At 40.3% G+C, this 23,461-nt stretch overlaps 1 protein-coding gene across 1 annotated transcript in view; it reads right to left on the reverse strand.

Moving 5' to 3' along the window:
- Positions 1 to 296: 296 nt before the first annotated feature.
- Positions 297 to 23,461, reverse strand: part of LOC128663982 (histidine--tRNA ligase, cytoplasmic) — a 354,313-nt gene continuing 331,148 nt past the window's right edge. Inside the window, exons 13-14 of the mRNA XM_053718604.1 lie at positions 12,534 to 12,680; positions 297 to 705 (exon numbers count right to left, since the gene is read on the reverse strand). Of these exons, the coding sequence (XP_053574579.1) occupies positions 652 to 705; positions 12,534 to 12,680 (201 nt within the window). The 3' untranslated portion in view covers positions 297 to 651. The remainder of the gene's footprint in view (positions 706 to 12,533; positions 12,681 to 23,461) is intronic.

The raw sequence follows: 23,461 nt of genomic DNA on the forward strand, positions 1-23,461 counted from the left end.
TTTGTACTTACGCAGATTTCTGGACATCGCTAGTTTATCCGACTTACGGCACTTTAGCAATTGCTGGCGGGGTATATTGGATAGCACGAGTTGCGAGCTGAAACTACGGGCGGCAGGGGTTCTCTTGCTTGCGCCGCAAACTACGATGTACATCGGATCGCGCCCATGCTTTGGAGGAATTAATTTTTTTTAATTTTTTTACATTTTAGCAACTAATATAAATATCAACACAGTTATGCCAAAATGCATACAATACACTCATTTTGAAACTGAAACAAAAACAGTCAAAACAGAAATTAATAATATATGTAACACCATTTTTATTTATCTTTATACATTTTCTGGCATAGTGTGCATTAAAAGTTAATAAATGTTATGTTCTTATTTGTCTGTAGAATTTAAAGCGAAAACCCCCCCAAAACAGTTTTATTTATTTATTTTTATAAAAACTCCTGAATTTTAGCATGAAAATGTATCTCTTCCTGATGTATTTATATGCAAGAAACGACACTGGTGCATTAATATGGCTGTACACATGCTACAAAAGTTTTAATATATCTATATCTTGTCTAACATGATCCTTTAAATGTGTCATGTCTTCCTGGAAGACTGATTTTTAATTTAAGGATTCCTGAATTCTATACATATAGGTCAGTTGGTCCTTCTCCTGATTTCTGCAACTAGATTTTCTCTGGAGATACTAATCTGTTAAGAAGAAAATTAAATAATTATTATTATAAAGGAAAGAAAAATATTTGAAATAAAGTAATATAGATAATGATAACAGTATGGCAGTGTGCACTGCTAATGGTTTTGTGACCTATGTGAAAGTCAAGTACAGCAGAGAACAGTTATGTACTAGCAATAATAACCTTATTTATAATACAACTCAAGAAATTCAACTGACATTTATTGTGTTCAAAAGTCTTGCAGAGCTGTGAGTAAAATGTACATTTTCCCTTAGGTAAATTACATGAAAGGAACATTTTTACTATTTAAATTCATTAAAAGAGCATGTTTATAAAGTAGAAGTATTATAAACATTTTTGGCATGACCAACAGTGCTCTAATATGTACAAATCTTCCAGCATTTGTGGTCCACAACTTCACCTTTTTTTTTTAATTAAAATCAAAACAAGTAAAACTGCAAGGCCTTTGATCACTTGTATTTCAAGTCTAAAGAAGTCCAAAAAACATAATTTATGTAAGAAGTTACCTGATAAATTCATTTCTTTCATATTAGCAAGAGTCCATGAGCTAGTGACGTATGGGATATACATTCCTACCAGGAGGGGCAAAGTTTCCCAAACCTTAAAATGCCTATAAATACACCCCTCACCACACCCACAATTCAGTTTAACGAATAGCCAAGAAGTGGGGTGAAAAAAAGGAGCGAAAGCATCAAAAAAATAAGGAATTGGAATAATTGTGCTTTATACAAAAAAATCATAACCACCACAAAAAGGGTGGGCCTCATGGACTCTTGCTAATATGAAAGAAATGAATTTATCAGGTAAGTTCTTACATGTAATTAGCAAGAGTCCATGAGCTAGTGACGTATGGGATAGCAGATACCCAAGATGTGGAACTTCCACGCAAGAGTCACTAGAGAGGGAGGGATAAAATAAAGACAGCCAATTCCGCTGAAAAAAATAATCCACAACCCAAAACAAAAGTTTTAATCTTTATAATGAAAAAAACTGAAATTATAAGAAGACGAATCAAACAGAAACAGCTGCCTGAAGTACTTTTCTACCAAAAACTGCTTCAGAAGAAGAAAACACATCAAAATGGTAGAATTTAGTAAAAGTATGCAAAGAAGACCAAGTTGCTGCTTTGCAAATCTGATCAACAGAAGCTTCATTCCTAAAAGCCCAGGAAGTAGAAACTGACCTAGTAGAATGAGCCATAATTCTTTGAGGCGGGGACTTACCCGACTCTACATAAGCATGATGAATCAAAGACTTTAACCAAGACGCCAAAGAAATGGCAGAAGCCTTTTGACCTTTCCTGGAACCAGAAAAGATAACAAACAGACTAGAAGTCTTTCTAAAATCTTTAGTAGCTTTAACATAATATTTCAAAGCTCTAACTACATCCAAAGAATGTAACCATCTCTCCTTAGAATTCTTAGGATTAGGACATAATGAAGGGACAACAATTTCTCTACTAATGTTGTTAGAATTCACAACCTTAGGTAAAAATTGAAATGAAGTCCGCAACACCGCCTTATCCTGATGAAAAATCAGAAAAGGAGATTCACAAGAAAGAGCAGATAACTCAGAAACTCTTCTAGCAGAAGAGATAGCCAAAAGGAACAGTACTTCCCAAGAAAGTAATTTAATGTCCAGAGAATGCATAGGCTCAAACGGAGGAGCCTGTAAAGCTGACAAAACCAAATTAAGACTCTGAGGAGGAGAGATTGGCTTAATGACGGGTTTGATACAGACCAAAGCCTGTACAAAACAATGAATATCAGGAAGATTAGCAATCTTTCTGTGAAAAAGAACAGAAAGAGCAGATATTTGTCCTTTCAAAGAACTTGCAGACAAACCTTTATCCAAACCATCCTGAAGAAATTGTAAAATTCTAGGAATTCTGAAAGAATGCCAGGAGAATTTATGAGAGGAACACCAAGAGATGTAAGTCTTCCAAACTCGATAATAAATTTTCCTAGATACAGATTTACGAGCCTGTAACATAGTATTAATCACTGAGTCAGAGAAACCTCTATGACTAAGTATCAAGCGTTCAATCTCCATACCTTCAAATTTAATGATTTGAGATCCTGATGGAAAAAAAGGGCCTTGAGATAGGTCTGGCCTTAACGGAAGTGTCCAAGGTTGACAACTGGCCATCCGAACGAGATCCGCAAACCAAAACCTGTGCGGCCATGCTGGAGCCACCAGCAGTACAAGTGAGCGCTCCATTAAAATTTTGGAGATTACTTTCGGAAGAAGAACTAGAGGCGGAAAGATATAAGCAGGATGATAATTCCAAGGAATTGTCAACGCATCCACTGCTTCCGCCTGAGGATCCCGGGATCTGAAAATCGCACGGAGTTCCAAAATGTTGATTGGTAATCTCGCCTCTTGAGATTCCCAAACCCCTTGCGCTGTCAGAGATCCCCATACAGCTCCCCAACCTGATAGACTTGCATCTGTTGAGATCACAGTCCAGGTTGGACGAACAAAAGAGGCCCCTTGAATTAAACGATGGTGATCCAACCACCAAGTTAGAGATGATCGAACATTGGGATTTAAGGATATTATTTGTGATATCCTTGTATAATCCCTGCACCACTGGTTCAGCATACAAAGCTGGAGTGGTCTCGTGTGAAAACGAGCAAAATGGATCGCGTCCGATGCAGCAGTCATGAGACCTAAAATCTCCATGCATAATGCTACCGAAGGGAACGATTGAGACTGAAGGCTTCGACAGGCTGAAACCAATTTCAGACGTCTCTTTTCTGTCAGAGACAAAGTCATGGACACTGAATCTATTTGGAAACCTAAAAAGGTTACCCTTGTCTGAGGAATCAAGAAACTCTTTGGCAAATTGATCCTCCAACCATGATTTTGAAGAAACAACACAAGTTGATTCGTATGAGATTCTGCAGAATGTGAAGACTGAGCAAGTACCAAGATATCGTCCAAATAAGGAAATACCGCAATACCCTGTTCTCTGATTACAGAGAGAAGGGCACCGAGAACCTTCGAAAAGATCCTTGGCGCTGTTGCTAGACCAAATGGAAGAGCAATAAACTGGTAATGCTTGTCTAGAAAAGAGACTCTCAGAAACTGATAGTGATCTGGATGAATTGGAATATGCAGGTATGCATCCTGTAAGTCTATTGTAGACATATAATGCCCTTGCTGAACAAAAGGCAGAATAGTTCTTATAGTCACCATTTTGAATGTTGGTATCCTTACATAACGATTCAATATCTTTAGGTCCAGAACTGGTCTGAAAGAATTCTCTTTCTTTGGTACGATGAATAGATTCGAATAAAACCCCAGACCTTGTTCCAGAACTGGAACTGGTATAATTACCCCAGCTAACTCTAGGTCTGAAACACATTTCAGAAATGCCTGAGCCTTCACTGGATTGACTGGAATGCGTGAGAGAAAGAATCTTCTCACAGGCAGTCTTACTTTGAAACCTATTCTGTACCCTTGCGAAACAATGTTCTGAATCCAAAGACTGTGAACCGAATTGATCCAAACCTCTTTGAAAAATCGTAACCTGCCCCCTACCAGCTGCGCTGGAATGAGGGCCGCACCTTCATGCGGATTTAGGAGCTGGTTTTGACTTTCTAGAAGGCTTGGATTTATTCCAGACTGGATTAGGTTTCCAACCGGAAACTGTTCCTTTAGGGGAAGGATCGGACTTCTGCTCCTTATTCTGACGAAAGGAACGAAAACGATTAGCAGCCCTGTAATTACCTTTAGATTTTTTGCCCTGAGGCAAAAAGGCACCCTTCCCTCCAGTAACAGTTGAAATTATAGAATCCAACTGAGAACCAAACAACTTATTACCTTGGAAAGAGAGAGAAAGCAAAGTTGACTTAGAAGTCACATCTACATTCCAGGATTTAAGCCATAAAGCTCGTCTAGCTAAAATAGCTAAAGACATATACCGGACATCAACTCTAATGATATCAAAAATGGCATCACAGACAAAGTTATTAGCGTGTTGAAGAAGTTTAACAATGCTATATGTATTATGATCTGTCACTTGTTGCGCTAAAGCCTCCAACCAGAAAGTTGAAGCTGCTGCAACATCAGCCAAAGAGATAGCAGGTCTTAGTAGATTACCTGAACATAAATAAGCTTTTCTTAAAAAAGATTCAATTTTCCATCTAAAGGATCTTTAAACGAAGTGCTATCTGCCGTAGGAATAGCAGTACGTTTGGCAAGAGTAGAGATAGCCCCATCGACTTTAGGGATTTTATCCCAAAACTCCAATCTATCCGATGGCACAGGGTACAATTTCTTAAACCTTGGAGAAGGAGTAAATGAAGTACCCAGACTATCCCATTCCCTAGCAATCACATCTGAGAAAGCATCAGGAACTGGAAAAACTTCCGGAATTAACACATGAGGTTTATAAACCGAATTTAAATGTTTAGCAGTTTTAGTATCAAGAGGACTAGACTCCTCCATATCTAAATCAATCAAAACTTCTTTAAGTAATGAACGAATAAACTCCATCTTAAATAAATATGAAGATTTATCAGTATCAATATCTGAAGTAGAATCTTCTGAACCGGAAGAAATCTCACCAGAAACAGATAAGTCAGAATGATGGCGGTCACCTAAAAATTCATCTGAAGTGTGAGAAGTTTTGAAAGACCTTTTACATTTACTGGAAGGAGGAATAACAGACAGAGCCTTCCTAATAGAATTAGAAACAAATTCTTTAACATTAACAGGAACATCCTGAACAATAGATGTTGAAGGAACAACAACAGGTAAAGGATTATTACTAATGGAAACACAATCTGCATTGGAAAGTTTATCATGACAGCTTTCACAAACTACAGCTGGAAGAACAGTTACCACAAGTTTACAACATATACACTTAACTTTGGTAGAACCAGAATCAGGCAGCGTCTGTCCATTAGTGGATTTAGATCCAGGGTCAGGGTGAGACATCTTGCAATATGTAATAGAAAAAACAACATATAAAGCAAAATTATCAAATTCCTTAAATGACAGTTTCAGGAATGGGAAAGAATGCAAAAAATAAGCTTCTAGAACCAGAAGCAAAGAAAAAGAAATGTTTAAATAATGTGAGTAAAAAAGACGCCCACATTTTTTTGGCGCAAAAAAATGTCTGAATACGCATGCGTAACAGAATACAACTTCCGGCGTAAACTACGTCACCGGAAATGACAAAATTTTTAGCGCCAAAAAAGTTCGTGCCAAAAAATGACGTAATAAAAAGAAACATTTTCTGCCCCCGCGAGCCTAACAGCATGCAGGAAAAAATGGTCAAATGAAATTTTTCAAGGTAAGAAAAAATAATTAAATGCATTATCCCAATAATGAAACTGAGAGTCTGTATTTAAAAAGGAATACTGATTATCCTGAAACAAGGCAAATATAAGTTTATAGACATATATTTAGAACTTTACATATAAAGTGCCCAACCATAGCGTAGAGTGTCACAAAGAATAAGACTTACCCCAGGACACTCCTCTACATATAGCAGATAGCCAAACCAGTACTGAAACGAGAATCAGTAGAGGTAATGGTATATAAGAGTATATCGTCGATCTGAAAAGGGAGGTAGGAGAAGAAATCTCTACGACCGATAACAGAGAACCTATGAAATAAATCCCCTAGAGGTAGACCATTGTATTCAAATAGGCAATACTCTCTTCACGTCTCTCTGACATTCGCTGCACTTCGAGAGGAAAACCGGGCTTCAGCCTGTTGCGAAGCGCATATCAACGAAGAATCTTAAGCACAAACTTACTTCACCACCTCCACGGGAGGCAAAGTTGATAAAACTGAATTGTGGGTGTGGTGAGGGGTGTATTTATATGCATTTTAAGGTTTGGGAAACTTTGCCCCTCCTGGTAGGAATGTATATCCCATACGTCACTAGCTCATAGACTCTTGCTAATTAGATGAAAGAAACATAAATTATGCTTACCTGATAATTTAATTTCCATTATGGGGAGGAGAGTCCACGGCTTCATTCATTACTTGTGAGAATTAAGAACCTGGCCACCAGGAGGAGGCATAGACACCCCAGCCAAAGGCTTAAATACCTCCCCCACTCCCCTCATCCCCCAGTTATTCTGCCGAGGGAACAAGGAACAGTAGGAGAAATATCAGGGTATAAATGGTGCCAGAAGAAAAAAACTAGATTTAGGTCCGTCTACCTGAACTCTCCTCCCCACGATGGAAATTAAATTATCAGGTAAGCATCATTTATGTTTTCCATCTAAAGGGGAGGAGAGTACACAGCTTCATTCATTACTTGTGGGACCCTGAATGAACAAATTGGAGGGTAAAAAGGAGGCGGACCCTATCCTGAGGGCACCACATCCTGCAAAACCTTTCTCCCAAAAACTGCTTCCGAAGAAGCAAAAACGTCAAATTTGTAAAACTTTGTAAAAGTATGTAAGGAAGACCAGGTAGCCAACTTACAAATCTGCTCCATAGAGACCTCATTATTGAAGGCCCAAGAAGAAGCCACAGCTCTAATTGAAGGAGCCATGATCCTCTGAGGAGGCTTATGTCCCGCTGTCTCGTAAACCAAGCGAATCATGCTCCTCAACCAAAAGGACAAAAAAGTTGAAGAGGCTCTCTGTCTCTTGCGTTTTCGTGAATACACTACAAAAAGAGATGTAGATTGTCTGAAATCCTTTGTAGCCTGGAGATAAAACTTCAAGGCTCAAACCACATCTAAATTATGTAGTAACCTCTCCTTAGGGGAAGAAGGGTTAGGGTACAAAGAAGGAACAACTATTTCCTGATTGATGTTACGGTTAGACACAAACTTGGGAAGAAATCCCATACCAGTGCGAAGAACAGCCTTATCAGCATGAAAAACCAGATAAGGAGGCTCACATTGCAAGGCCACCAACTCAGATACTCTGCATGCCGATGCAATAGACAACAGGAAGAGAACCTTCCAAGAAAGAATCTTAATGTCAATAGAGTGCATAGGTTCAAATGGAACCTTCTGCAACACCCTAAGAACCAAGTTCAAGCTCCAGGGTGGAGCAGAATGTCTAAAGACAGACCTGATTTTAGACAGAGCCTAAACAAAAAAGACTGAATATCAGGAAGCTCTGCGAGCCTCTTGTGAAACAAAACAGATAACGCCGAAATCTGTCCCTTTAAGGAACTGGCGGCAAGCCCTTTCTCCAACCCATACTGGAGAAAGGACATAATCCTAGATACCTTAACCTTGTGCCAAGGATATGCATGTTTCTCACACCAGGACAAGTAAGTCCTTCGCACCTTATGATAGATGCGACGAGTGACCGGCTTCCTGGCCTGAACGAGAGTATCAATCACTCTCTCAGAGAATCCTCTCTTGACTAAGACTAAGTGTTCAATCTCCACGCTGTCAGCCTCAGAGAATCTAGATTTTGATGTTGGAAGAGACCCTGTACCAGCAGATCCCTGTGACAGGGTAACCTCCATGGCGAAGAAGATGACATCCCCACCAGATCCGCAAACCACGTCCTCCGTGGCCATGCCGAAGCAATCACAATAGCTGAAGCTTGCTCCTGAAAGATGAAGGCCACTACACAAGGTAGAAGTGGCAACGGTGGAAAAATGTAAACTAGGTTGAACCCCCAAGGCACCGCCAAGGCATTGCCCAGCTCTGCCTGGGGATCCCTGGACCGCGACCCATATTTGGGTAGCTTGCAATTGAGTCTGGACGCCATGAGATCTATCTCCGGCGTCCCCCATCTGTGACAGATCTCCACAAACACCTTGGGGTGGAGAGACCATTCCCCCGGATGGAAGGATTGTCTACTGAGTAAATCCGCTTCACAGTTGTCAACACCGGAATGCGGATTGCTGATAGCGAGCAGTTGTGGGACTCTGCCCATAGAAATATCTGCGATACCTCCACCATTGCTTGAGAGCTTCTCGTCCCCCCCTGATGGTTGATGTAGGCCACCGAGGTAATGTTGTCTGTCTGGAATCTGATAAAGCTGAACGACCCCAGGAGAGGCCAAGCTTTCAGAGCATTGTGGATTGCTCAAAGTTCCAGAATATTGATTGGGAGGCGAGATTCCTCGAGTCCACCTTCCTTGTGCCATCCTGGCACCCATCCTGCCAGACTCGCGTCCGTGGTCACAATCTCCCAGGACGGTCTCAGGAAGGATGTCCCTTGGGACAGTTGTTCCGGACAGATCCACCAAGAGAGGGATTGCGTCGTCCGATCATCCAGAGAAATCTGTTGGGATAGTCTGAATGATTGACGTTCCACTGCCGCAACATAAACAGCTGAAGAGGTCTGAGATGGAACTTGGCGAATGACATCGATGATGGATACCATGAGCCCAATCACCTCCATACACTGAGCCACAGAGGGTCTTGAGGAGGACTCAAGGACAAGACAGGTGGACACAATCTTCCTGCATCGCTGATCTATGAGAAATATCTTCATGGATATAGAGTCTATTATCGTGCCCAGGAATTCCACCCTGTTTCTAGGAACCAAGAAACTCTTTCCTGAGTTTATCTTCCATCTGTGAGATTGGAGGAGAAAAAGAAGAGCCCTCAAGTGTTCCTCTGCGAGACTGAACGATGGCGCTTGGAATAGGATGTCGTCCAGATATGGTGCCACAGCAATGCCTCTGGATCTTGCTACTGCAAGCAGACCCTCAGAACCTTCGTGAAGACTCCCAGGGCCATTGCCAGACCGAAGAGAAGGGCCACAAACTGGAAGTGTTGGTCCAGAAACACAAATCTCAGGAACCAGAAGTGATCCCTGTGGATTGGCACATGAAGGTAGGCATCCTTCAAGTCTATTATTGTCATGAACTGTCCCTTTTGAACTAGGGCCAGAAATTTGTTTAAACATTATTGGTCCAGAATCGGTCGGAACTTGCCCTCCCCTTCTTTGGGACCACGAAAAGGTTTGAAAAGTACCCTAAACCTCTCTCTGCTGGAGGTACTGGTACAATTACTCCAAAAGAAGAGAGATCCCTCACACATTCTAGAAAGGCATCCCTCTTCTATGGTATTGAAGACAGGTTTGACAGGAGGAATCTGCCCCTGGGCGGATGAGATCTGAACCCTATCCTGTAACCCTGGGCGATGACCTCCAGAACCCAAGGGTCCTGAACATCCTGCAATAAGACTTCTGAGAAGAGAGATATATAATCTGCCCCCCTACTCGGTCCGTTGACCGGTCGGGGGCCGCACCTTCATGACGATTTTGTCTCGGCAGGCTTCTTGTTCTGCTTGGACTTATTCCAAGACTGAGCTGGCTTCCAAGATCCCTTGGACTGCTCCACTTTTGCCGCGGGCTGCTGGCGATAGGCCTTGTCTGAACGAAAGGGACGAAAAGTAGATCCCTTAGGTTTAGCCTCCTTATCCTGAGGCAGGAAGGCACCCTTGCCTCCTGTGACCATGGATATGATCGAGTCCAGTCCTGGACCAAATAGGATCTTTCCCTGAAAAGGAAGGGAAAGAAGCCTAGATTTAGAGGTCATGTCTGCAGACCATGACTTCAGCCACAGAGCCCTACGGGCTAGGACGGAAAAACCTGATATTTTTGCATTCAAGCGAATAATCTGCAAATAAAAGAATCAGTTACCCTTAAGGCCTTAATTCTATCCTGTATCTCTTCAAGGGGAGTCTCCCTCTCGACCATCTCAGACAGGGATTCACACCAATATGTCGCAGCTCCGGCTACCACAGCTACCGCCGCTGCTGGCTGAAAAACAAACCCTGTGTGCTGAAACATCTTTCTCAACATGTTTTCTAACTTTTTATTCATGGGCTCCTTAAACGACGAACTATTCTTGAGAGGAATCGTTGTACGCTTTGCGAGCGTGGAGATAGCACCATCCACCTTAGGGACAGTCCCCCATAGCTCGAGCTGAGAGTCCGGAACGGGGAACAGTTTCTTCAAAGAAGAGGAAGGGGAAAAGGATGAACCCAATTTCTCCAATTCATTTTTAATAATGTTAGCCATCTTAACAGGAACCGGAAAGGTCTGACGCCCCACCCTGTCCTCATATACTTTATCAAGTTTAGGAATCAAAGGTTCCTGCGGCAGTTTCGGTTCCGGAACCTCCAGCGTAGCAAGCACTTGCTTCAGTAGAAAGAGTAAATGTTCTGGGGAGCTGCATGTGTAATTGAAGATGAAAGTAGGGAATGCACCTCACGGGATGGAGAACCCTCAGAGGTGGACAGCTCAGTAGTACTAAACATCTTATTCATTCTAGATGTAGTAATCTTGTCAAGGCATATGGAACAGAGTTGAGCAGGCGGATTTACCAGAACCTCCTCACAATAAACACAGGTATTAGACTAAATAGGGAGTTATAGAGGGAGTACCCTCCAACGCGTCAGAGTACTCCATAGCTTACGCCTTTATTACGGACTCGATATACTATATAAATGGCACCTTTATACTTCTAATGGCCGGGCACTCACCACCTTCCTTAGACCAGGACCACAGAAAAAAAACCAATTTGTCTCCTGCAACTGCTGGTCAAGAAGAGGAAGTTGAATAGGCCCCACCCGGTCACATGGAGAGCCTCGCAGGACCGTCCCTGCACTAGGGAGAAAAAACGCGCCAAATCAGCCGCGTAAAGTAACTCTCGGAAATGAAACCTAGAGCCTCATCTCACATATATCCCAGCAATGACACAACAAATAACATTATGTACAACCCCCCCCTGTTCAATAATCCCCCTTCTAGGGATATTAACCCTTGATTCTATAGAGATAAAAGGTGTCACACTGTGACTCTGTCTTCTTGCGTTATCATTATGTATATAAAAAATGAAACTATCTTACCAGAATCTATGCCATGGAACAGGAACACGGCTTCTCAAGTGTGATAGTATAGTAGCATCGCTCCTGACATGGACTTAAGTGCAGGAAGCAGGCAGCGAAACTCGTCAATGCCGATTGCTTATGGAGCTGTTAATGTGAGTTGGGATGGTTTAGCAGAAAGACTCTCCCTGCATCTGCGGACTCTTTCACCCATGCTCTTAGTGAGAGGCTGACAGGACTGCTTAAAACTCCAGTCCCATTTCAAAGAGTACTACCTTCCATAAGAGACTACTCTGAATATTCTGACACTTCTCTGCCAACCTCCTGTGACGAAAGGCAAAGAATGACTGGGGGATGAGGGGAGTGGGGGAGGTATTTAAGCCTTTGGCTGGGGTGTCTTTGCGTCCACCTGGTGGCCAGGTTCTTTATTCCCAAAAGTAATGAATGAAGCCGTGGACTCTCCTCCCCTTTAGATGGAAAGGGGCATTTTTAATCCACTACAGAGAAACTGGGAGGTATATATATATATCCTCTGAAGTTGGTCATTATTATAGTCATGTAAATATCTATACATTATATATATATAAATGTATATACAGTACACACACACACACACACACACACACACACACATATATATATATATATATATATATATATATATATATATATATACACATATATCTGAACTGGCATTTCTCCTTCATTGTATCTTCCTTTTACTTATTCATTATTATGTATATGCTTCTGTATCAATCTTGCACATGTATGTCTGTATCTCATTATTCTGTTAATATAATGTAAAGTAAAAAAAAAAGTACATCTGACCTATTACCATTTGGCAGTAAATTCCGAATCTAATAACAAACACCCTGTTTTGATCTATGAGGGCTTAACATTTCCAATAGTCCTCAGCTAGTAAGAAATGTCAGTGAACAAGTAATTTGGCTTTTTCCTGTGTTTATCATTAAGACTAGACATTTCCCTCCCCTGATATAAAAAAAACTAATATTATATCTAGAAATGCCAGTTTTCTATTACCTCTTCTCTTGTTGCAACAACTCTCAGCTTTACAACACCAGCTTTCAGTTCATCTTCCCCAATAATGGCCACAAGAGGGATTCCCTTCTCTTCGCAGTAATGCAGCTGACTCAAAAACTTTGGATCCTTCTTGTAAAATATTTCTGCCTGTGTGGGGGGAAAAAACCATAGGAAAGGGTCAGGTGAAATAAAAATGATGGGTGACTAACACCTTGTTTTTACTTAGCTTTACTTTAAAGTATTTGACACTTGTAACTTGAATGTGATTTCCACTCTCACAAGATGTTATTGGTAAACTTTTACTTACATAGATCCCGCACCTCAACCTTTTCAGCAAACCAAACCTAAATCCAGGGTGAATTTCTAAACTGTTTCCACCCATTTTGGATTAGGAGGGTTAGGATGTCTTAATTCGATCCATCTTGGATTAGGTTGGGAGAGAATAGTTCAATTCTACCCATTTTAGATTCAGTTGGGAGAGCGTGTCTTAATTGTACCCAGCTTGGATTAGGTTGGGAGAGCACAGTTTAATTATACCCATTTTAGATTCAGTTGGGAGAGCGTGTCTTAATTGTACCCATCTTGGATTAGGTTGGGAGAGCACAGCTCAATTCTACCCATTTTAGATTCAGTTGGGAGAGTGTGTCTTAATTGTACCCAGCTTGGATTAGGTTGGGAGAGCACAGCTCAATTCTACCCATTTTAGATTCAGTTGGGAGAGCGTGTCTTAATTGTACCCAGCTTGGATTAGGTTGGGAGAGCATGTTTTAAAGGGATAGGAAAGTAAAATAAAACTTGCATGATTCAGATAGAGCATGTAATTATTTTTTTTCATTTTATTTATTTTTTAATGGAAGCTAATTGGAAAATTATTAAAACTGCATGTTCTATCATCATTAGTGTCCCTTTAAGCACACTTACAATGACACATTAAAGGGCCATAATAAAATAGCGTGATTTTGTTGGTTAAATATTCTAAGTGCCCCACTCTTTTGAAAAGCACTTTCATTTTTTTAAGAAACAAGTTAGAAATAACACATTTACTTGCCTTTCTTTTTTTATTATTATTCATCATTTTTCAATACATTATAATAATGAAATAAGATAGTGGAAATAAGGAACCAAGTAGAATAAAACGAAGAAAAGACAGAAAAAAGCAAATGAACAAAAGAAGCATTAATCCAACAGAAATATTCATTGGATGTTTTGTCTCACGTTTGGGATGAATAAGTTCAAAGATAGTTCAAAGAAACCTTGAAGAATCCGTGAGATCCACCACGTCAAAACAATGTTCGTTAATAACAATAATACATGTAAACAATTACTGAAAAAAAATTACATTTTAAAAAGTTATACATTTGCTGAATAGCAAAATAATGAAGGGGGAAAAAATATTTAAGTACTATGACATCTTCTGCATTTGAATAAAAACATTATTTATGTAAGAACTTACCTGATAAATTAATTTCGTTCATGGTGGCAAGAGTCCATGAGCTAGTGACGTATGGGATATACATTCCTACCAGGAGGGGGCAAAGTTTCCCAAACCTCAAATGCCTATAAATACACCCTCACCTCACTCATACCTCAGTTTAACGTATAGCCAAGTTAGTGATGTGTAAAAGGAGTAAAAGCATAAAAAAGAGAAACCGGATAAATAAAGTGCTTTATATAAAAAAAATCATAACCCCAAAAAAATTGGGTGGGTCTCATGAACAATTTCCACCATGAAATAAATGAATTTATCAGGTAAGTTCTTACATAAATTATGTTTTCTTTCATATAGGTGGCAAGAGTCCATGAGCTAGTGACATATGGGATATAAATACCCAAGATGTGGAAGTCCACGAGCACTAGAGAGGGAGGGATAAAATAAAAACAGCTATTTTCGCTGAGAAATTAAATCCAAAAAATAATTAAGTTTTCTTTAAAAAGAATTAAAAAAACTCAAATCATAGGGACTAGAATCAAACTGCTGCTTTCAAAGAAGCAAACACATCAAAATGGTAAAATTTACTAAATGTATGCAAAGTTGCTGCTTTGCAAATTTGATCAACTGAAGCTTCATTCTTGAAAGCCCAAGATGTGGCGACCAATCTAGTAGAATGAGCTGTAATTGGCTAAGGCGGAGACTCCCCCGCCTCCAAATAAGCTTTGTGAATCAAAAGCTTCAACCAGGATGCCAAGGAAATGGCAGAGTCTTTCTGAAATCTTTAGTAGCCTCAACATAATATTTCAAAGCTCTTACCACATCCAAAGAATGTAAAGACCTTTCAAGAGTATTCTTAGGATTTGGACACAAGGAAGAAACAATAATTTCCCTATTGATGTTGTTAGAATTCACAACTTTAGGTAAAAATTTCAAAGAAAAACAGCTTTATCTGGATGAAAAATCAGATAAGGAGACTCACAAGAGAGAGCAGACAATTAAGAAACTATTCTAGCAGAAGAGATAGACAAAAGAAAACATAATTTATGTAAGAACTTACCTGATAAATTCATTTCTTTCATATTAGCAAGAGTCCATGAGCTAGTGACGTATGGGATATACATTCCTACCAGGAGGGGCAAAGTTTCCCAAACCTTAAAATGCCTATAAATACACCCCTCACCACACCCACAATTCAGTTTAACGAATAGCCAAGAAGTGGGGTGATAAGAAAAAAGTGCGAAAGCATATAAAATAAGGAATTGGAATAATTGTGCTTTATACAAAAAAATCAAAACCACCACAAAAAAGGGCGGGCCTCATGGACTCTTGCTAATATGAAAGAAATGAATTTATCAGGTAAGTTCTTACATAAATTATGTTTTCTTTCATGTAATTAGCAAGAGTCCATGAGCTAGTGACGTATGGGATAATGATTACCCAAGATGTGGATCTTTCCACACAAGAGTCACTAGAGAGGGAGGGATAAAATAAAGACAGCCAATTCCTGCTGAAAATAATCCACACCCAGAATAAAATTTTTAATGAAAAAACATAAGCAGAAGATTCAAACTGAAACCACTGCCTGAAGTACGTTTCTACCAAAAACTGCTTCAGAAGAAGAAAACACATAAAAAATGGTAGAATTTAGTAAAAGTATGCAAAGAGGACCAAGTTGCTGTTTTGCAAATCTGATCAACCGAAGCTTCATTCTTAAACGCCCAGGAAGTAGAAACTAACCTAGTAGAATGAGCTGTAATCCTTTGAGGCGGAGTGTTACCCGACTCAACATAGGCATGATGAAATAAAGATTTCAACCAAGATGCCAAAGAAATGGCAGAAGCTTTCTGGTCTTTTCTAGAACCGGAAAAGATGACAAATAGACTAGAAGTCTTTCGGAAAGACTTAATAGCTTCAACATAATATTACAAAGCTCTAACAGCATCCAAAGAATGCAATGATTTCTCCTTAGAATTCATAGGATTAGGACATAATGAAGGAACCACAATTTCTCTACTAATGTTGTTAGAATTCACAACCTTAGGTAAAAAATTCAAAAGAAGTTCGCAGCACCGCCTTATCCTGATGCAAAATCAGAAAAGGAGACTCACAAAAAAGAGTAGATAATTCAGAGACTCTTCTGGCAGAAGAGATGGCCAAAAGAAACAAAACTTTCCAAGAAAGTAATATAATGACCAAAGAATGCATGGGTTCAAAAGGAGGAGCTTGAAGAGCCCCCAGAACCAAATTCAAACTCCAAGGAGGAGAAAATGACTTAATGACAGGTTTTATACGAACCAAAGCTTGTACAAAACAATGAATATCAGGAAGAATAGCAATCTTTCTGTGAAAAAGAACAGAAAAAGCAGAGATTTGTCTTTCAAGAAACTTGCGGACAAACCTTTATCTAAACCATCCTGAAGAAATATAAGTCTTCCAGACTCTATAATATATCTCTCTAGATACAGATTTACGAGCCTGTCACATAGTATCAATCACAGAGTCAGAGAAACCTCTTTGACCAAGAATCAAGCGTTCAAACTCCACACCTTAAAATTAAGGTTTTGAGATCCTGATGGAAAAAAGAACCTTGAGACAGAAAGACTGGTCTTAACGGAAGAGTCCACAGCTGGCAAGAGGCCATCCGGACAAGATCCGCATACCAAAACCTGTGAGGCCATGCTGGAGCTACCAGCAGGACAAACGAGCATTCCTTAGAATATTGGAGAATACCCTTGGAAGAAGAACTAGAGGCGGAAAGATATAGGCAGGATGACACTTGTAAGGAAGAGATAATACATCCACTGCCTCCGCCCGAGGATCCCTGGACCCGGACAGATACCAGGGAAGTTTCTTGTTTAGATGAGAAGCCATCAGATCTATTTCTGGGAGTTCCCACATTTGAACAATCTGAGGAAATACCTCTGGGTGAAGACCATTCGCCCAGGTGCAACGTTTGGCGACTGAGATAATCCGCTTTCCAATTGTCCATACCTGGGATATGAACCGCAGAGATTAGACAGGAGCTGGATTCCGCCCAAACCAAAATTCGAGATACTTCTTTCATAGCCAGAGAACTGTGAGTCCCTCCTTGATGATTGATGTATGCCACAGTTGTGACATTGTCTATCTGAAAACAAATGAACAACTCTCTCTTCAGAAGAGGCCAAGACTGAAGAGCTCTGAAATTGCACGGAGTTCCAAAATATTGATCGGAAATCTCACCTCCTGAGATTCCCAAACCCCTTGTGCCGTCAGATACCCCCACACAGCTCCCCAACCTGTAAGACTTGCATCTGTTGAGATTATAGTCCAGGTCGGAAGAACAAAGAAGCCCCCTGAACTAAACGATGGTGATCTGTCCACCATGTCAGAGAGTGTCGTATAATCGGTTTAAAGATATTAAGTGAGATATCTTTGAGTAATCCCTGCACCATTGATTCAGCATACAGAGCTGAAGAGGTCGCATGTGAAAACGAGCAAAGGAGATCGCATCTGATGCGGCAGTCCTAAGACCTAAAATTTCCATGCATAAGGCTACCAAAGGGAATGATTGTGACTGAAGGTTTTGACAAGCTGAAATCAATGTTAAACTTCTCTTGTCTGACAAGGACAGAGTCATAGACACTGAATCTATTCTAGAAACCTAAAAAGGTTACCCTTGTCTGAAGAATCAATGAACTGATTAGTAAATTGATCCTCCAACCATGAACTTGAAGAAACAACACAAGTCGATTCGTATGAGATTCTTCGAAAATGAGAAGAATGAGCAAGTACCCAGATATCGTCCAATAAGGAAATACCAAAACCCTGTTCTCTGATTACAGAAAGAAGGGCACCGAGAACCTTTGAAAAAAATTCTTGGAACTGAGGCTAGAGCCACAAAACTGGTAATGCTTGTCTAAAAAGAGAATCTCAGACACTAAAAGTGATCTGGATGAATCGGAATATGCAGATACACATCCTGTAAATCTATTGTAGACATATAATGCCCTTGCTAAACAAAAGGCAGGACAGTCCTACAGAAACTGAATGTTGGAATCCTTACATAACGATTCAATATTGATAGATCCGGAACTGGTCTGAAGGAATTGACCTTCTTTGGTACAATGAAAAGATAAAATAAAACCCCAGCCCCTGTTCCAGAACTGGAACTGGCATAATTACTCCAGCCAACTCTAGATCTGAAACACATTTCAGAAATGCTGAGCCTTTGCTGTGTTAACTGGGACACGGGAAAGAAAAAATCTCTTAGCAGGAGGCCTTAACTGAAGCCAATGCTGTACCTTTCTGAAACAATGTTCTAAAACCAGAAATTGATCAAAATTTCTTTGAAGAAAACGTAATCTGCCCCATACCAGCTGAGCTGGAATAAGGTCCACACCTTCATGGGTACTTAGGAGCTGGCTATAGGTTTTCTATAAGGCTTGGATATATTCCAAACTGGAAATAGTTTCCAAACTGATACCACTCCTGAGGATGAAGGATCAGGCTTTTGTTCCTTATTGTGAGGAAAGGAACGAAAAATGAATATTAGACCTAAATTTACCTTAGATTTTTTATCCTATGGTAAAAAAAGTTCCCTTCCTTCCAGAAACAGTTGAAATAATAATTTATTACCCTGGAAAGAAAAAGAAAGCAAAGTTGACTTAGAAGACATATCAGCATTCCAAGTTTAATCCATAAAGCTTTTCTAGCTAAAATAGCTAGAGACATATACCTGACATCAACTCTAATGATATCAAAAGATGGTATCACCAATAAAATTATTAGCATTTTATAGAATAATAATAATGCTATAAAATTATGATCTGTTACTTGTTGCGCTAAAGCTTCTAACCAAAAAGTTGAAGCTGCAGCAACATCCGCTAAAAATATAGCAGGTCTAAGAAGATTACCTGAACATAAGTAAGCTTTTCTTAGAAAGGATTCAATTTTCCTATCTAAAGGATCCTTAAAATGAATTACTATCTACCGTAGGAATAGTAGCACATTTAGCAGGAGTAGAGACAGCCCCATAACCTTAGGGATTTTGTCCCAAAAAAACTCTAATCTGTCAGATGGCACAGGATATAATTGCTTAAACGTTTAGAAGGAGAAAAAGAATTACCCAAATTATTCCATTCCCTGGAAATTACTTCAGAAATAGCATCAGGGAGATTAAACACTTCTGGAATAACTACAGGAGATTTAAAAACCTTATTTAAACGTTTAGATTTAGTATCAAGAGGACCAGAATCCTCTATTTCTAATGCAATTAATACTTCTTTAAATAAAGAACGAATAAATTCCATCTTGAACAAATACAAAGATTTATCAGCATCAACCTCTGAGACAGAAACCTCTGAACCAGAAGAACCATTATCAGTATCAGAATGATGATGTTCATTTAAAAATTCATCTGAAAAAGAGAAGTTTTAAAAGACTTTTATGTAAACTAGAAGGAGAAATAACAGACATAGCCTTCTTAATGGATTTAAAAAATAAAATCTCTTATGTTTATCAGGAACACTCTGAAAATTAGATGTTGACGGAACAGCAACAGGTAATGTAACAGTACTAAAGGAAATTTTATCTGCATTAATAAGTTTGTCATGACATGCAATACCAACAACAGCTGGAGAAACAGATACCAAAAATTATAGCAGATACACTTAGCTTGGTAGCTCCAGCACTAGACAGCGATTTTCCTGTAGTATCTTCTGACTCAGATGCAACGTGAGACATCTTGCAATATGTAAGAGAAAAAACAACATATAAAGCAAAATTGATCAAATTCCTTAAATGACAGTTTCAGGAATGGGAAAAAATGCCAAAAAACAAGCTTCTAGCAACCAGAAGCAATGAAAAAATAAGACTTAAATAATGTGGAGACAAAAGCGACGCCCTTATTTTTTAGCGCCAAATAAGACGCCCACAATATTTGGCGCCTAAATGCTTTTGGCGCCAAAAATGACGCCACATCCGGAACGCCGACATTTTTGGCGCAAAATAACGTCAAAAAATGACGCAACTTCCGGCGACACGTATGACGCCGGAAACGGAAAAGAATTTTTGCGCCAAAAAAGTCCGCGCCAAGAATGACGCAATAAAATGAAGCATTTTCAGCCCCCGCGAGCCTAACAGCCCACAGGAAAAAAAAAAGAGTCAAATTTTTGAAGGTAAGAAAAAAATGATTAATTCAAATGCATTATCCCAAATATGAAACCGACTGTCTGAAAAATAAGGAAAGTTGAACATTCTGAGTCAAGGCAAATAAATGTTTGAATACATATATTTAGAACTTTATAAACAAAGTGCCCAACCATAGCTTAGAGTGTCACAGAAAATAAGATTTACTTACCCCAGGACACTCATCTACATGTTTGTAGAAAGCCAAACCAGTACTGAAACGAGAATCAGCAGAGGTAATGGTATATATAAGAGTATATCGTCGATCTGAAAAGGGAGGTAAGAGATGAATCTCTACGACCGATAACAGAGAACCTATGAAATAGACCCCGTAGAAGGAGATCACTGCATTCAAATAGGCAATACTCTCCTCACATCCCTCTGACATTCACTGCACGCTGAGAGGAAAACCGGGCTCCAACTTGCTGCGGAGCGCATATCAACGTAGAATCTAGCACAAACTTACTTCACCACCTCCATCGGAGGCAAAGTTTGTAAAACTGAATTGTGGGTGTGGTGAGGGGTGTATTTATAGGCATTTTAAGGTTTGGGAAACTTTGCCCCTCCTGGTAGGAATGTATATCCCATACGTCACTAGCTCATGGACTCTTGCTAATTACATGAAAGAAATAACAATTTCCAAGAAAGTAGGTTAATATCCAAAGAATGCATAGGCTTAAAAGGAGGAGCCTGCAAAATCTTTAAAACCAAATTGATACAAATCAAAGCCTGAATAAAAACAGTGAATAACAGAAAGCTTAGCAATCTTTCTATGAAATAAGACAGAAAGAGCAGAGATTTGTCCTTTCAAAGTATTTGCAGACAAACCTTTTTCCAAACTTTCCTGAAGGAACTGTAGAATACTAGGGATTCTAAAAGAATGCCAAGAATAATCATGAGTGGAACACCATGAAAACAGAATTTATGTTTACCTGATAAATTACTTTCTCCAACGGTGTGTCCGGTCCACGGCGTCATCCTTACTTGTGGGATATTCTCTTCCCCAACAGGAAATGGCAAAGAGCCCAGCAAAGCTGGTCACATGATCCCTCCTAGGCTCCGCCTACCCCAGTCATTCGACCGACGTTAAGGAGGAATATTTGCATAGGAGAAACCATATGATACCGTGGTGACTGTAGTTAAAGAAAATAAATTATCAGACCTGATTAAAAAACCAGGGCGGGCCGTGGACCGGACACACCGTTGGAGAAAGTAATTTATCAGGTAAACATAAATTCTGTTTTCTCCAACATAGGTGTGTCCGGTCCACGGCGTCATCCTTACTTGTGGGAACCAATACCAAAGCTTTAGGACACGGATGAAGGGAGGGAGCAAATCAGGTCACCTAAATGGAAGGCACCACGGCTTGCAAAACCTTTCTCCCAAAAATAGCCTCAGAAGAAGCAAAAGTATCAAACTTGTAAAATTTGGTAAAAGTGTGCAGTGAAGACCAAGTCGCTGCCCTACATATCTGATCAACAGAAGCCTCGTTCTTGAAGGCCCATGTGGAAGCCACAGCCCTAGTGGAATGAGCTGTGATTCTTTCGGGAGGCTGCCGTCCGGCAGTCTCGTAAGCCAATCTGATGATGCTTTTAATCCAAAAAGAGAGAGAGGTAGAAGTTGCTTTTTGACCTCTCCTTTTACCGGAATAAACAACAAACAAGGAAGATGTTTGTCTAAAATCCTTTGTAGCATCTAAATAGAATTTTAGAGCGCGAACAACATCCAAATTGTGCAACAAACGTTCCTTCTTCGAAACTGGTTTCGGACACAGAGAAGGTACGATAATCTCCTGGTTAATGTTTTTGTTAGAAACAACTTTTGGAAGAAAACCAGGTTTAGTACGTAAAACCACCTTATCTGCATGGAACACCAGATAAGGAGGAGAACACTGCAGAGCAGATAATTCTGAAACTCTTCTAGCAGAAGAAATTGCAACCAAAAACAAAACTTTCCAAGATAATAACTTAATATCAACGGAATGTAAGGGTTCAAACGGAACCCCCTGAAGAACTGAAAGAACTAAGTTGAGACTCCAAGGAGGAGTCAAAGGTTTGTAAACAGGCTTGATTCTAACCAGAGCCTGAACAAAGGCTTGAACATCTGGCACAGCTGCCAGCTTTTTGTGAAGTAACACAGACAAGGCAGAAATCTGTCCCTTCAGGGAACTTGCAGATAATCCTTTTTCCAATCCTTCTTGAAGGAAGGATAGAATCTTAGGAATCTTAACCTTGTCCCAAGGGAATCCTTTAGATTCACACCAACAGATATATTTTTTCCAAATTTTGTGGTAAATCTTTCTAGTTACAAGCTTTCTGGCCTGAACAAGAGTATCGATAACAGAATCTGAGAACCCTCGCTTCGATAAGATCAAGCGTTCAATCTCCAAGCAGTCAGCTGGAGTGAGACCAGATTCGGATGTTCGAACGGACCCTGAACAAGAAGGTCTCGTCTCAAAGGTAGCTTCCATGGTGGAGCCGATGACATATTCACCAGATCTGCATACCAAGTCCTGCGTGGCCACGCAGGAGCTATCAAGATCACCGACGCCCTCTCCTGATTGATCCTGGCTACCAGCCTGGGGATGAGAGGAAACGGCGGGAACACATAAGCTAGTTTGAAGGTCCAAGGTGCTACTAGTGCATCCACTAGAGCCGCCTTGGGATCCCTGGATCTGGACCCGTAGCAAGGAACTTTGAAGTTCTGACGAGAGGCCATCAGATCCATGTCTGGAATGCCCCACAGTTGAGTGACTTGGGCAAAGATTTCCGGATGGAGTTCCCACTCCCCCGGATGCAATGTCTGACGACTCAGAAAATCCGCTTCCCAATTTTCCACTCCTGGGATGTGGATAGCAGACAGGTGGCAGGAGTGAGACTCCGCCCATAGAATGATTTTGGTCACTTCTTCCATCGCTAGGGAACTCCTTGTTCCCCCCTGATGGTTGATGTACGCAACAGTTGTCATGTTGTCTGATTGAAACCGTATGAACTTGGCCCTCGCTAGCTGAGGCCAAGCCTTGAGAGCATTGAATATCGCTCTCAGTTCCAGAATATTTATCGGTAGAAGAGATTCTTCCCGAGACCAAAGACCCTGAGCTTTCAGGGACCCCCAGACCGCGCCCCAGCCCATCAGACTGGCGTCGGTCGTGACAATGACCCACTCTGGTCTGCGGAAGGTCATCCCTTGTGACAGGTTGTCCAGGGACAGCCACCAACGGAGTGAGTCTCTGGTCCTCTGATTTACTTGTATCCTCGGAGACAAGTCTGTATAGTCCCCATTCCACTGACTGAGCATGCACAGTTGTAATGGTCTTAGATGAATGCGC

This window comes from Bombina bombina, chromosome 6, assembly GCF_027579735.1.
Source record: "Bombina bombina isolate aBomBom1 chromosome 6, aBomBom1.pri, whole genome shotgun sequence".
NCBI classification, from domain to species: domain Eukaryota; kingdom Metazoa; phylum Chordata; class Amphibia; order Anura; family Bombinatoridae; genus Bombina; species Bombina bombina.